At 32.6% G+C, this 16,217-nt stretch overlaps 1 protein-coding gene across 1 annotated transcript; it reads left to right on the top strand.

Moving 5' to 3' along the window:
- The first annotated feature begins 10,631 nt into the window (after nucleotides 1-10,631).
- LOC145557345 (zinc finger CCCH domain-containing protein 18-like) lies at nucleotides 10,632-13,951 on the top strand. The gene is made up of 7 exons (XM_081618532.1): nucleotides 10,632-11,620; nucleotides 11,720-11,887; nucleotides 11,984-12,163; nucleotides 12,872-12,945; nucleotides 13,019-13,189; nucleotides 13,279-13,408; nucleotides 13,569-13,951. Exons 1-7 carry the CDS (start codon nucleotides 10,632-10,634, stop codon nucleotides 13,627-13,629), a joined length of 1,773 nt encoding a protein of 590 aa, XP_081474658.1. The 3' UTR covers nucleotides 13,630-13,951.
- Nucleotides 13,952-16,217: the final 2,266 nt, after the last annotated feature.

Below are 16,217 nucleotides of genomic sequence, written 5' to 3'. Positions count from 1 at the left end.
GCATAGTTTTTTTTGTTAAACTTAAAACAATAAAAGCAAGTTTCTATACATGCATAAGATTTTCATGATTTCTTAACATATATATTGATTTAATTTTTTTATAATAAATATATACTTTCCAATACTAAATAATCCATAAAGTCTTTTCAATCTTTATTTATAGTCAAGTTAAAGAATAATAACTAATTTGAAGCAATATGATTAAAGTGGCATAATTAAGGGAAAAAATATTTCGTATTTTGAAAAGCTAATATTGTTTTTTTTTATATGAAAATTAAATAAAATCGATAGAATTTAGTTTGACGTCAATTATGAAATCAATACAAACATTTTAAAAAAATCAGATGTACAATAAAATATTGTGCACCTATTATAAAAGCTACTTTGCAATGAATGAAAGTTATTTATGCTTTATTGATAAAAGTTACCCAAAATAGTCTACAAGTTATCCTATATTCAATTCAAGTAATCGGATGAATACAAAAGTTTTTGATAAAGATACAAAATAGTGTAAAAATTACTTTTATCGTTTCTTGTACTTCTTGACAAATACTGAATGCTGAGCCGAAATGTTGTCTTGGAAAAAAAAATACATAATCTTGAACATAAATTTAATTTAATCGACCTTTCATTTTCTATACAATGTCTTTTACAATTACCTTTTGTTTTTCTTGCATAATAAAAAAAAAAAAAAAAACCTGAACCAATAACCAATCTAAACAAGAAGAATAAAAGTTAAATTGAATTAGACATTTGACGGAAAAGGGACAGATATAAAATGTATTATAACTATTACTCGTGTTTTAAATTGTAATATTCGTAATAACAATGCTATAACTTATGATTTTTTTTAGAAAAACTAACATTTTGATTTAAAAATCGTGCATTGCTCATGTACTATACTAGATATACAACAATCATGTGCAATAATTTATGTTGTTTTATACATAATAATACTTTTAACTATAATAGTATGTGTATATAATATAATATTTTTTATAATATAAAAAAGTATATGTATATAATATAATATTTTATAACATGTGTCCTTCATACCAAGTGTAATCCCGATCACCACTACACCAATTGGTTGTTGGTGTAGTGGTGACTGAGACTACACTAGGTAGGGAGGACCTGTGTTCGCTCCCCTGCAACAACAATTGGAAGGGGAATGAAACCTAATAACCTAAAACTGATCCTCAAATCTGGATTAGCCCAGAGGGTGAACCGGATAGAACACCCAAAACTCAATGCATATATGACGGGAATTAACTTATCCTTTATCTATCTTATACAAAACTCCAAATCTAATTTTTTTTTCAAAATATGATAATAAAATTTGTAAATTTTTGTTAATATGAAAGATATAAACCTATCAAAATGTATATATAGTTAAATTGTTTAATAACTTATATCGAATGCGTAGTTTTATTAAATTATTTGCATGTAATCATTAAATGTGTTGGATGTTGTGTAGCTATGCAATGTCCAAAACTTTAGTTGAGCGACTTTGATTTAGTGATTGTACGGTAAAAAAATATTGACTTCGATCTTGAAGCCTAATAGTCTAATAAATTCTAAATAGAAAAATTAAAACAAAAGGAAATGAAAATAGTAAATGGCTTTAAATATTGAAATAAACATAACCTTTTAAATCAATTTAGCGAATTCAAGAGACAATTTTAAGGCTTTTAAAATTAAATGGGGGAAAATATATGTAAAAAGAACATTTTTAGTAGATATATAAATGTTTATGCACTATTATAAGAGTTTTGTTAACCTTTTTATAGTTAAGATAAGGATAAATCTTAGTAATATATACTCCATATATTTTATTTATATAAAATTATCAGTATCCATACCTATATACGAAGTATTTGTGTTGTATACTATATTTAATCAGCTGTTGGTTATATATGTGACTATTATATAATATATAGTTTTTTGGCACGATGGCTAACTTAGGAAAATATATGTTCTGGTAGGTCAAATATAAGGTTATTATTGTGTCTATAGATTTAATGAGTGCGACGGGTAAATAAAACATTTATATATTAGATTGATTGTAGCTACTGATGCGGATGGTATGATAAGAAAATTTTAGTTTTTTCTCAACAGGAGATATAAATAAATTAGTCTACTTCTTATATATCTATGTGGAGTATTATTCAATTTTTTTTTATTTAATAAAATAACATTATAAAAAATTAAAAGAAATTTAAACAACATAAAATACTATTCAAATAACGTTCCTTTAATTTTTTTTTATTGACCATTAGTAACCAAGTCCTTTAATAGTAAATGAATTACCTTTGTTTTTATTTTTATTTTTCCTACGGGTTTAATAATTTGATTTATAAACCGTGCATCGCACGGGCACTATGCTAGTTAAAACTAAAAAAACAACCGCTGACATCATCTTTTTTAAAAAATGTACACATGTCAGCTTTTCCTTAAATTTTTTCCCGCATAAACTTTTTTTTTCTCTTCCAATTTTCTTTATTTATTTACTAGATTAGCTCCGTGCGATGCACGGTTTTAACAAATAAAATTGTACTCCGTAGTGTTGAACTCGCATATACTCTACAAATAATCTTCTCGAGTGAGGCGGCGTTAGATAACTAATTAATATACTCCCTCCGTCCCTAAATTACATTCCTCCTTTCTATTTTTGGTATTCCAAAATTACATTCCTTCTTTCTATTTTTGGTAAGTTTTTTTTTTAGTAAATCAACTCTCTTTTTCTGTTTTATATTTAATGCTTTCTCACTCATCCTTACCTAATCTCACTCATAATCCTTGTGCCAAATTACAATGAATATGATTGGTTAAAAATTTTCAATTAGGAGCATGTGATTGGTTCTTTTTTTTTTTTTTTGCAAAGGATTGATGACATGTCATAAGTAATAACTAATCTATCTTTGTACTTCCCATTGCATTATCTAATTATTGTTATTTGTCTTATTCTTTCCTCCTTAATTCCCGTGTAAATTTCCAAAGAGGAATGTAATTTAGGGAAGGAGGGAGTATTACTTAAAATAGTACTCCGTATTAAGTTTGTAATGCATTACAAAATCACACATCAATCGGATAATTAATGTTAATTTAACTCAAACATTTTCACATTTTTACCATAGATAAAATCATAAGCCTATGTTCTTAAGTGATATATTACTAATAATACAATCAACTCTTTCAATATAATTGACCTGTAGTGGCCAACTTAGAATTAAATGAAATAACACCCAAATTATCAAATACAGAGAAATACTACAAAGTTCAATTTATCAATCTTTGAAAGAAAAAAAAAAAGTATTATCAACAACATGTTCAATAGTATGTCAAAATATTAAGGTGGATGATTTCTAAAAAAAAAAACACACACACACACACAAAAACAAAATTTTTGTGTTAAGAAAATATTCTGATTTGAAGGTAAAATTTAGTTACCCTTCAACTTCAAAATTATTCTCAATTTGGAACAACAATTAAAACTCTCAAATTAAGACATGCATGTAGAAAATCAAAGGTTTGGGTACTTGTTTATTTACACCCTCTATTTTTAAATATTTGCTACACTTTTCCTTTTCTGCCATTTTTAAATAGTTGCTTCATTTCCTTATTTGAAATGCTTTTACAATATTTGATTAATTTCTCTCATGTAGTGAACCCAACATAATTCATATTTTATTAATTTAATATTCTATCTCCTCCAATTCTCTTCATTACTTTTGATTTTTATAATATTTATTCTTTTACCTACTCCACTACCTCCATATTTTATTACTTTCTCCAATTTTTCCGCGTTTGGAGAAATTGAGCAAGTATTTAAAAACGGAGGGAGTATTTATTTTCTCTGTAAATAATGGATTATTAATATCTCGTATTAATTGAATTTTATTGTATGTGGAGAGAAAGATGATTAATATTTGGTTTTCATCATTTTTGATTCGTCAGTGTAATGTTTGTCAATTAAGAGAAACTCCAATGGTTGTATCTAAGGACTTGCTTGCAATTACAATAATTCCCTAGCTATTAGCTTGACCATTGAAGCTAGAAAACTCAATTAGCTTGACAAAGCAAATTAGCTTTGCCAAGATAATTTGCTTGGGAATTAAACTTTTGCTTTGCCAAGATAATTTGCTTGGGAATTAAACTCTCCAAAATGAAAATGCTCATTGCACTAATTAAGCTCTTTCTATTTATTTTCTATCCACAACTATTTCTAAGCTAATAGCTAGCCATTGGAGCAAAAAGTAGCTACAATGATAATTAGCTTGCCATTGAAGTTGCTCTAATGGCAAGCTAATTTGACAATTAGCTTGACAAGCCACATAAGCTTTTAAGCTAATTGTTATTGTAGCTACTTTGAACTCTAATGGCTAGCTATTAGCTTACAATCTAAATGAATTTCCCATCTTTTATTAACTTTTGGGAAATTCTACATGGTGGTCTCCTACTTTTCAGTTTTCCACATGGGAGACGATGTTTTTTTGGAATCTCTAAAGTGACATCCAAATTTCTTTAATTTACAATTAGTGGCCTAATTGTCATTAAATCGGCTAACCATCTCCTAAATGACTCATTTTTTAACTAAATTACACAAAATTACTAACCTACCCCTGATTTAATGTATCCCCTCCCTTTTTTCATATCAGTTTCCCGCCTAACATCAATCCCCCTTTTCCAATTAATTTTCTAGGGTTTCATCTGCAATTTCAATTACGAAAAAAAAAGCTCTGCAATTGCATTTGGGTAAGGATGAATTATCGAGGAATGTCTTCAAGGAAGAGAGGCGCATCTGAAGCAGTTGTTCGTTATTATGATGCGTCACCAAATTCAGAGATTGCTGCAATTGTTCGTTTACATGAAATCTTAAATTGGGAATCCTAAATTGTACGGGTTTTATGAATGAATTTATGTAATTCTTTTGAGTATAAATAAAAATTGGTATTTTATGGGGTTTTATTGTCTCCTACATTTAATGGATGTTTATTCTTCTGAGTATGAATTTATGTTATGTTAATTTAGCCAACAATTTTATGGAGTATATGACTTAAATATGATATCAAAAGCATGTTGCAATAATCTCATATGATAGCAATTAATATGAAATGATATTTTGCATAAATATGATATCAAAATCATGTTGCAATGTCAAAATACAGGACATTAAAGTATTTAGTCAAAATACAGATCATATATGTATCTTAGGCTCCAAAAAACAAACCACAATACTTAAGCTTAGACTTAGTTCAGTAAGCTACATGTCACAGGACAGCTTAGACTTTGTTCTTTCCTTTGGCATTTGTCTTTGACCTAGTCATAGGTTGGCTGCTAGGACCCTCATAAGCTTTCTGGGAAGCCTGAGTTTTATTAATGGAGGGCTCAGGTTGAGAAGCAAACTTAAGTGAGCTTCTTGTGAATCTTGTCTTTCCAACTGGCTGTGATGTGGAAGTGCTCTGTTCTGCACTTTGTTTAGTAGCTTTCCTTGCTGCACTTTGTTTAGCCTTTGCAATCTTCTTGCCAACCTTCACACTTTGCTCAGCTGCAGTAAGTCCACCCTTACAGGTCTGCTTGTTGTGACCATAGGACTGGCACTTAGAACATTACACTGTTGTTGACCTTTTCCCTTTGTCTGGTTCATCAGTTGCCCTTTTCCTCTATCTAGATGGCCTACCAATGGCTCTTGTCATTTGTGGTGGGAGGATTGTGGGCATGTCAATCTCTGGCCAGTGCTCAAAATCAGGTACAGAGTGAATAGAGTTGGCATAAGCTTGCTTATATGTTTAGACTGAGAACCATGTGCTGCAGAAGTTGTAAGGGTTCAATCCAGCAGCCAATATTGCTCTAACTGCATGTTTGCAAGGCAAACCTGAAATTTGCCATAAACCACAAATACAAGTTTTTTTGTTAAGTGATACAGGAAGCATAGACTTCCCATCTCTCACTTCATATTCACCCTCCCTTGATTGATAAGCTTTGCAAGTTCTTGATTCAAAGTTTAACACCCTTATTCTCTTTACTATTTTTGGGCAAGGTTCATCTTCATTCCAACTGTTGCACTTTTGTCTTCTAGTTGATAGCCTCACCATACACATTCTTCTTATACCTATTCAAGCATGGTATGCTATGTTAGCAACATTATACACAATGTAAAGCAACATTAAAGCAAGTTACAAAACAAAAGTTATACCTTCTAATAGTGTTAAAATAGGCCTGCATCTATCCACACCCAATGTTGAATTGAAACTCTCTACAAAGTTGGTTTTATTTTCTTCATTGCATATCTTGGGATCAAATTTGTGCCTTGTCCACCTTGACTGGTTCCCCAAATCAGCCAACCATTCACAAGCCTTAGGATTTACTGCCTTAATCCTATCCATGGCCTTTTTAAATGTGAAAGGTGATGTGGCACTGCATGCCAACCAGAAGAGTGAATGCATCAAAGGGCCAGGAAATGCTCCTTTCCAATTTGCTGCTAAGTGTTTGCAGCAATACCTCCTGTCCACCTCAGGCCATATCTCAGTCAGTGCTGGATCTATTCCTTGTATACAAGTACACAATAATTAGATTAGCTATTAGTTGCATTAAATTAACATCTGGTTGGATCAAATATCAGATAAAGCTTACTTTTTGTCTGTTTGAAATGATACACCAGTCATTACCCTTCCCAGAGTTTGACAGGATCTTTTTCAAGTGCCAAAAGAAAAACTTCCATGTGTCAGCATTTTCCTTGGGAACTACAGCCCAAGAAAATGGAAACAGTTCATTGTTTCCATCTAATGCCACAACAGACAGAAGAACCCCACCAAAATGGCCTTTCAAGTGGGCTCCATCAACTCCCACCAAACTCCTACATCCTGCAATTACACCAACTATGGCAACCTTGAATGAAATGAATATTGTTGAAAAGGTGAGGGCTGGATCAGGTGGATTCAGTTGCTTCCAAACACAGTGTGCCTCAGATCCTGGGTTGGTTGATTTAACCATTTCACAGTATTTTGGCAAATGCCCAAAAGAAGTATCATGCCCACCATTGATCTGCCTCAAAGCCACCCCTCTCATCTTATACAGAGTACTTGTTGCCATTACCACACCATATCTACTAAATAAGAGATCATTTAATGTCTTCCCAGAGATGTCATTATTAGCCCTTATGTCTTCCATTAGCTTTTCTGCAGCCCATTTCACAGTCACCAGGGGATTTCTTTCATCTAATCCTCTACATGTATGCTCAGAGTCAGTTATGCTCTTTATTTCCCAAGTCACTCCATCTGGTAGCCTGCTTGAATGGAGTCTCCAACTACAATGCAAATCAAGACGTGAAGCAGTGAACCTCCTTGGACTGCTCCTATCAACCACCACTGCAAAGCCACAATGTATACAATAATCTCTGAAGACAGACATGAAGTGGTCTTTATCAGTAAATATCATCCAAGGCTTCAACACTATACTGCCAAACTCAATATCAGAGACAAATTCTCCATTTTTATACATCCTACTAAAATATGTCTCATCTGCACCTAGTTCCCTTTGCCATTCCTCTGATATGTATGGGTCATATGAGTCATGAATGTCCCCAATTTCTTCATCATCTTCACCATCACCATTCCTGTCATCTTGAAGCTCAGCATCTTCATCATCTTGAAGCTCAGCATCTTCATCAACTTGAAGCTCAACATCTTCATCAACTTCCACCCTATTACTATCATCTACAACCAGATTTTCCACCCTATTACTATCATCATCCACCTGATTTTCTACCCTATTACTGTCATCATCCACCTGATTTTCCACCATATTACTGTCATCTACCACCTGATTTTCCACCCTATTACTGTTATCTACCACTTTATCTTCCCTCTCCTTCCTATTATTTAATGCTTCATTGTATTCACTCTCACTCACCACCATTGCCTCAACAACAGTGTTATTGTTCTGAGAACCCTTCTTCCTAGCAGCTGTAGTCTTTGGAATTTTGTGTAAGACATTAGGAAAGGGTTTTGGAAAGACAGCACTTTGTGTTTGAGGAGCAATAGGGGCATTTGAGAAAGTTTATTGTGGGGTTATGGTTTCTGAACTAGTGCCTACTTTTAGCTTTCTCTTCACAGGTAGTTTCTTACTTTTCTTAGATTTAGATGCAATCTTTCTTTTACCTTTTTCTTGATTCTGCTCTTCATATTCATCTTCCTCTTCAGTTGGTGCATTGTAATTTAACTCAGCTTCTATCCTAATATCATTGATGTAATCATCACTTTCAAGATTTCCTACAATCCAACCTTGTTCAAGATCATTTAACCCCTCATTTATCTGAGACTGTTCCTTTTCTGGACTATTCAAGTTTTTAGGTGGGCTAGCAGGGTTGTTTTTCTTCAGTGTTTCAGCAAGCTTTCTAGCAGCAATAACACAGTCACTAGCTTTATCCCCAAACCCAATCCAAACAGTAATCTCTTCCCTATCCTTCAATCTATCCAACATACTCATTAGATCACTGTCAGAAGTAATGTTAACATCTTTCATTTTATAACAGTAGTGAAACTTAGGGAATTTAGGGAAGTCATAGTTGTTTTTCCTAAACCCTTCCTCACACTCAATGATTAAATCAATCCACATGACTTTGTCCACATCTTCAACAAAAACATCAATTACATTACCCATATGAGCAAATTTAATCATAACTTGATCCATTCTGCAACATAACAACCAGACACATAAATTTAAACATCAAACACCCACATACAAGCATAAAGTTATCATCTTTAATCAACATATACACACACAACAAATAACAGAGCACCTATCTTCTGCAAGTCTAAAAGAACATCAAAAAACCGTAATATTTAAAGACATACCTTGCTTAAGGTCTGTATAGCACTTAACAACTCCTAGGATGTCCACGATTGTCAGAAATCTGCTTCAAATCGATCCAAAAACTCTAAATTTCGCTCCCCCAAATTTGCCAAATTTCGATCTTCACCAAACCCTTAATCGCTACCAATTGCTCAATAATTTCGAAAAATAAAGCGTCACTCAGTTGTGTTTGTTTCACCCTAATTAAAACACACTAAGTTTCAGTTGTGATTTGATGTATGTTGAATGAAGAAGAAAGGTTTTGGGATTTTTGTTGGATGAATGTCGAGGAACAGTGAAGTGTAGTTGGCATTAATGAAAAAAGGGAGGGGATACATTAAATCAGGGGTAGGTTAGTAATTTTGTGTAATTTAGTTAAAAAATGAGCCATTTAGGAGATGGTTAGCCGATTTAATGACAATTAGGCCACTAATTGTAAATTAAAGAAATTTGGATGTCACTTTAGAGATTCCAAAAAAACATCGTCTCTCATGTGGAAAACTGAAAAGTAGGAGGCCACCATGTAGAATTTCCCTTAACTTTTTATATTTTATTTTATTAATTCTATTTTATGTTTTTTTGACAAGTTTTTCTCCAAGCAAATTAGCTTGACAAGCCAAGCTAATTGCATTTTTCTAGCTTTAATGGTCAAGCTAATAGCTCAGGATTATTTAATATTGCAAGCAAGTCCTTTGCTACAACCATTGGAGTTGCTCAAGTACCCCGTATAGTATTATATTACACGGAGTATTAATAATATCCTGTATTGTATTATGTACTCCGTATTATTAATATTACAGTAGTAAATATACAGAGTAATATTTAAAATTTTGTTTCAAATAAAAAAATTAAAATCAAAAAATCTTTTTTAACCCGAAGTCTGACCTAGTTATTAAAGATATAGACTGTGATTTTATTTTTAACTATATCTCCTAATTATAAGGAATCTTAATCTACACATTGATCTAATTCCATGTAATCAGCAAAGTAGTTAATTTTATTATTATTTTTTGATTAAAAAAATAATAAAATAAATCCAAACATACCATCAAAATCACAAAATTTGCTGACTTGTACCCTTCCAAACTTATTCTACGAGTATAATGTTTCTAAAATAAAATTCTTTAGAAATTTATATGTGAAATTATTACTGTAATTATCATTATGGGTTTTTGTTAAGGATTTAATGTTTAGACGCTAATTATAGACAAAATCAATTCAGTACGAGTAAGAATATGCAGGATGTTTAAAATTGAGGGTTGTGATTGAGTTGCCTCTTCAACTTTTTTTTTTCGAGTTGAGAAGATTAATATAAAATCAAACAAGGGTTACATTTTCGGCTTATTTTTATTGTAAGTACTCCATGCCTTTTATTCATCACATTTTATAGTTTTATGTTATTTTTTTCAATTTTTAAATTGATTTTGTTGAAGTTTGGGTTTTTTATGGTTTTGCATTTTTTATTGTTTAGTCTGGTATTTTTTTTATAATAATAATATAATTTGAATTGTCTACTCCGTGTGTTTTTGCATTTTTAGGATGTAATTTTAAAGAAATTTGGTTAAAAACATGTCAAAATTGACGCGAATGTAATTTATATAAAATGTGTTACTTTTCATTTTTTTTTTAATTGGTTAATTTAAGCATGTAGATTAAGATCCTAATTTTGTATAAAGTTTTAGATGGTTTTTTTGATGATTTATGCTTACAGTTTGTTATAGGGCTAATTACCCACATTTGCATTCTTAAAACGGCAGAATTGTGAGTTCAACTTTATGATGGATTTGTCGAATTCAATGCAAATTGTGTCGAGTCGAATTCAGGAGGTAGAGCCTGAGCATGCCTCAAAGATTGTAGGATACTTGTTGTTACAAGACTTTGGTGATCAGGATATGATTCGCCTCGCGTTTAGCCCTGATAATGTAATTAGAGATGTGGCTAACAAAGTAAAACATACTCTTAGTTTGTCTTTGTCTAACCAACTGCTGCAGTGGCAGCAGCAGCAGCTGCAACAGTTGCTACAGCAGCAGCAGCAGCAGCAGCAGCAGCAGCAGCAGCAAATGTCGTTTGCTTCAGTGTCGTCTCAACTTAATAACCCCATTCAGTATAGCAATCCATATCAAGGTTTTCCTGATTTTCGGACTTACTCAAACTCGAACATGCCATTGAGTGCTTCTTGGAATGTTCAGGTGGCCAATGGTCTTGAAGAACAGGTTCCGCGGTCCTTGAAATTCAAGGATGATTACTTAAAGCTGGGTAACTCATTTGATTCAGAGTTGCACAGCAATTATAGTTACCCTGATCAGCCTGGTTTTAGTGGATTTGCTACTGACAGAGTTTCAAGAAGGTCGCGGAGTTTGATTGAATTCCCCCCAAAAGTCTGTCATTACTTCAGCAAGGGGATCTGCAAGCATGGTAACAACTGTAGGTTCTATCATAGTAATCCAATGACCCTTGAAAGTTTTTCTGAGTTGCTGGGTCTCGGATCAAACGATGTCAGGTTTGGGAATGGGAATGGGATTGATGATCATAATATGTTCCCAGTAGGTTCACTTGAGAAACTTGAATTGGATCTGATTGAACTTCTGAGATCAAGAAATGGAAGCCCCATTTCTATTGCCACATTGCCAATGCTGTATTATGACAAATTTGGCAGGACTCTTCAGGCTGAAGGTTATCTTACTGAGAGCCAAAGACACGGTAAGGCTGGCTACAGCCTTACTAGGCTCCTTGCTCGGTTGAGAAACAGTATATGTCTCATTGACCGGTAAGGTTTAATATTATGTTCTGGTCTTAGTGATATATATATTTCTCCTGTTTTTCCTGTTCTCCTGATTGATTAGTGAGGTTTTATTGTGTTCTCTAGGCCTCATGGACAGCATTCAGTGATCTTGGCTGAAGATGCTCCAAAATACACGGAGTATGCTAGTGATCGAAGTGAGAATGGTGGAATTGTTCCGGGGTCTAGACAAATTTATCTCACTTTTCCTGCAGAAAGTGCATTCTCTGAGATTGATGTGTCCAACTACTTCAAGTAAGAGATTGTTAAAGTTTACATTAGAAATTGCTATTCATGGTTGGTAATTCTTGAAAACTGATTTATTTCGTGTTACTGTATTATGTGCTGCAGCACCTACGGCCCTGTCCAGGATGTTAGGATTCCAAGTCAAGAGAGAAGGATGTTTGGATTTGTTACCTTTGTTTACCCAGAAACAGTTCGGAAAATCTTGGCCAAGGGGAACCCACATTTTGTTTGTGGTGCTCGCGTTCTTGTGAAACCATACAGGGAAAAGTCAAGGCTTGTTGACAGGTAGTGTGCTTTAGTGTTCTTCATTGGTACTTTGCTTTGATCTATGACAGTTTCTGTCCCTAATAATAGACCACATTATTCTTGTAAGTCATCTAAACCTATTGAATCATTGATTAAAAATCCTTGAAAAGTGTTGTCTATTATTATGTATGGACGTACTATTAATTGATTTAGCTCTTATATATATCTCTAATGACGCGATAATTTAGTGATCAATCATACTCATCTGTCAATGTCAATAACCTAATTTTGCTCATAAGATACAACCATATAAGCAAAAGCTTTATACTTTATCATCAAAAAATATCTCAGGGCTCAGCTGGCATTGATTGACACAAAAATTGTAGATTTTCCATTTTGAAATTGATATTTAAGGATGACTTTTTGTAAGTTTTCATTTGTTCTGCACTAATTGAGTTTGACATATATGTACTACTTACATAGAAGGGTTACTTTCTCCCGCTTCCACATAGGACTTCCTAGTGGAAATCTGATTTAAGAAAAAGTTATGACATCCTAATATTAATCGAGTCAATTTGAAGTTTGGTGTGATTTAGATGTACGCGCTCTTACAGTTTTACTCCTTATAGTCACTACTGTTTAGACAATTAGATAAAACTGTGCTGTTATGATATTTTGATTTATATTCGTCATATTACTCATATATATTTTTCAAATGTTTGTCCGTCTTATTCTCCAAATTTGTAGGAATCATGCAGAGAAGCTACAATGCTCTATGCACGACTCACATCTTTCTGATGGAGACCTTGAATTCCAATCTCGTGAGTACAATGTCATTAAGAATTGTCGCTTAACTGCCTCAGTTTGTTCTGACATTTTTTCTCTATTTGGCAGTGGCAAGAGCCAGTGATTATCTAAGGTTAATGAGGCAGCAATTCATGGAAGAACACAAGGAGGCACTTGAACAGGAGAAGGCTTGCTTTTCTGAATCACAATTACTGCCTGAACCCTCAGCGCGACTCCAATACTTTGCCAACTCTATTGATGAGTTGAAGCTTGCTCAAGGTTTATATATACTCTTACCAAATCTATCTTAGCCATCAACTGTTTCGGGTCAGTGCATATATTGTTGTTGCCATTATCATCGGACTGAGAAGTTGATGCTAAAAATGCAGAGTTTCCAACTTTGGAGCAGTTTAGTTCCAGGTTAAACGATCTGAACATTGGCTTTCCCAGTGAGGACAACTTCAGGAATGTGAACACTAATTATGACAGCGGAGAAAGGTACAAACTTATGCAATGCACTGCACTCAACTGTTAACTCCTATATCAATATTTCTGTACAACAGGACATATTTGCACTAAGCATGTTAAATAATTACACTCACAATTGCTAAATGTGTGGTTCGCGTTATAATTGGTGTTATGTTTGGACTCCATGCAGCAACCAGGTGCTTAACCTCCCAGATAACCCGTTTGCAACTTCAACAGTTTACGATACATAACAGGAAGATAGAAGTAAGGCATATAGAAGATCAGGTGTTGCAAATACAATGGCAAGACTTGATCATACAATTACAAGGTTTGTTTGTCAGAAGTGTGGATAAATAATAGGTCGGTAAGTTTCTATTTTTTTTTCAAGACTTAGCGCCAATTGAGTGGCTTGCTCCCTAGAGAAATTCATCACAATTTTAAGTGGTGCAATACATGCTAATTACTAACTGATACATGGATTTCGTTACTCGTGGAAGGGAGTACTATAGAGTAGATTCATACAGAAATTGTCATACATCATATAAAATGAAAGGTTACATTACAGAGTTCAATTGCTTATTAGAACATACATTTCTTCATGTTGAATCATTACCTTGTTGAATGAAATATGAAGCAAGTTTCTTTAGTATACAAATATTATGTTATATGGTTGCCTGCTACCATCTTACTATTATAGATACATCATACATGTGTTACTTACCATTTTCTATTGCTCATGTCATTCTACCATACCAATGCAACTTTGAATTTCTCAATCAATCGGCCATTCTAGTGTACCTTTTTAAATTATATTATCTGAACTTATTTAAACTTAATAAATTACGGTAGCAAAACTTGTATGTAAACAGTAAACTTGACATTTTTTATTTGAACTTATTATCTGTCTACTCGGGACAAGTTTGTTGAGAACTAGGGACCGACCAAGAACTGATTATCTTATTAGCACAATCTTAGTTTATTTTTTTTTTATTTTTTTTTAATTTTTTTTTTAACTAAACTCCTGATATTGTTTCTGGCTTCTTAAAGAATACAGTTCAAAAATTGATAAAGAGCATTTTAAATAAAATGCAATCAATTTGACAGTACAAGTGTACAACTGTGGAAATTTATCAACGGACCACATATTTTGAATTTATCTTACTATTTCAGTAAGATATACTATGTAGAATATCCTGTGGACCCCCTCTGAAAGCGCAATTAGAGCATGTAATTAGTGTTAATTATTGTTATCTAGGGGATAATTGCATCAAACTCACATGCAGTTGGCATTGTTATCTTATCATCAATAGATGAAATATGAGATTTGTTTCATAATTTTGATCGGCTAATGTTGTTGATGTACAGTACTAATTACTTTATTATCAAGTGGAAATAGGATTAATTGATTATTATTTTATTTTACGGAATTGTGTGGACTTCATGAAGATAAAAGTGGTCCCTAATAAGCTTGAAGCCTTGAATGTTATTTTTTAAAAAAATGTTTAGTGCAGAATTAATTCTTACATGCCATTATATTTTAAACACATGTTTAAGAATTTTAAAGTATTTATCAAGTTGAAAGGTTAATCTGTCAGAGTTTGCTAATAGAAAATCTTTTTAGTGGCTACAATAAAATTGTGGCTATTTTTCAGTGTTTACAGAGAAGTTTTTTCCTTTCCCTCTATTCAATATCGTTCGCTTCAATCCAATCCAAAAGAATTTTGCAACTCCTCTCTTGGGAGTTAAAATCAGATCGAAATTCTTGCATGATATATTGGAACTGATTCAGTAAGTTTTAGTTTTGTCATATTTTCTTCTATTTGGACTCTTAAATATGGTTTTTTTTTATTATTATTATTTTTTTTTTAAGAGAAAGGATAAATTCATGATTAATTTAATGTATTAAAGTATTTTTCCTATAATTTTTAATGATGTTGATTGTTGATGTTGTTTAGTTCTTAAATTCACAAGAGAGGCGATGGAAAATTCTTTTGGATTAGATTGACAAGAACAATATTGACTGACTATTGAGTAGAGGAAAGAAAAAAAAAAATTACCTATAAAAACTCAAAGAACGTGGTATGATTTTATTTATTTATTTATTTATTATCATTTTTCAAAAATAAAAGAAAAGGTTTAAATCCATTAACATTTTACATTAGTCAATAAAAATGAACCGCTGTACTTAAATTTAATATAATAGCCACAATTTTACTGTAATCATTTGAAAACAGTCCTAAAAACTACTCTGTATAAGTTATAAAAGTTATTCTTCTTTATAAAGAAATATTTTGATATTCTAAATTATTAATGTTTCTTGATTTTTTACACTTTTGTCAAGCTAAACATGGACCAATATCAATATGGTATGATGATGTCACCCTCGTTAGGAATGGCAACAGATCAGATTCGGGTTGGATGTGGCTAAATCTGAATCCGATCCGTTTAGTAAACGGACCTTGGATTCGGATCCGAATCCGAGTCCGAATCCGAAAAATCCGAGTCCGAATCCGATCCGACTCGCAATTTTCGGATCCGAATCCAGTCCGTTTATACGGACCTCCGAAATGATCCGAATATTTTTTTATTTTTTGTAATGTCATATACCTATAATTCCTTGTATTGTCATACCAATTAAAGTATAAATATAACATATTTAAATTATAAACTAAGTTACATAATAAAATTTTGCTACAAAACAAGCAAATAATTGTCCAAAGTTATAGAGCATATGCTTATACTCTCGGATTCGGACTCGGATCGAACTCCGTCGGACTTTGCGTAGGGTCCAAGTCCGATCCACCTCCTATACGAATTCGGATCTATTATATCGGATTCG

This window comes from Chenopodium album, chromosome 9 (assembly GCF_948465745.1).
Source record: "Chenopodium album chromosome 9, dcCheAlbu1.1, whole genome shotgun sequence".
NCBI classification, from domain to species: domain Eukaryota; kingdom Viridiplantae; phylum Streptophyta; class Magnoliopsida; order Caryophyllales; family Amaranthaceae; genus Chenopodium; species Chenopodium album.
The sequence above is the reverse complement of the archived record's forward strand: the minus strand, read 5'-3'. Positions and strand labels throughout refer to the sequence as shown.

What these genes read in the sequence shown, in the direction of transcription:
- LOC145557345 (XM_081618532.1), top strand. Translation starts at nt 10,632, where the DNA reads ATGGATTTGTCGAATTCAATGCAAATTGTGTCGAGTCGAATTCAGGAG. An exon ending in GATGTGTCCAACTACTTCAA is followed by an intron (nt 11,888 to 11,983) that starts GTAAGAGATTGT and finishes TATGTGCTGCAG; the next exon opens with CACCTACGGCCCTGTCCAGG. An exon ending in AAGTCAAGGCTTGTTGACAG is followed by an intron (nt 12,164 to 12,871) that starts GTAGTGTGCTTT and finishes CCAAATTTGTAG; the next exon opens with GAATCATGCAGAGAAGCTAC.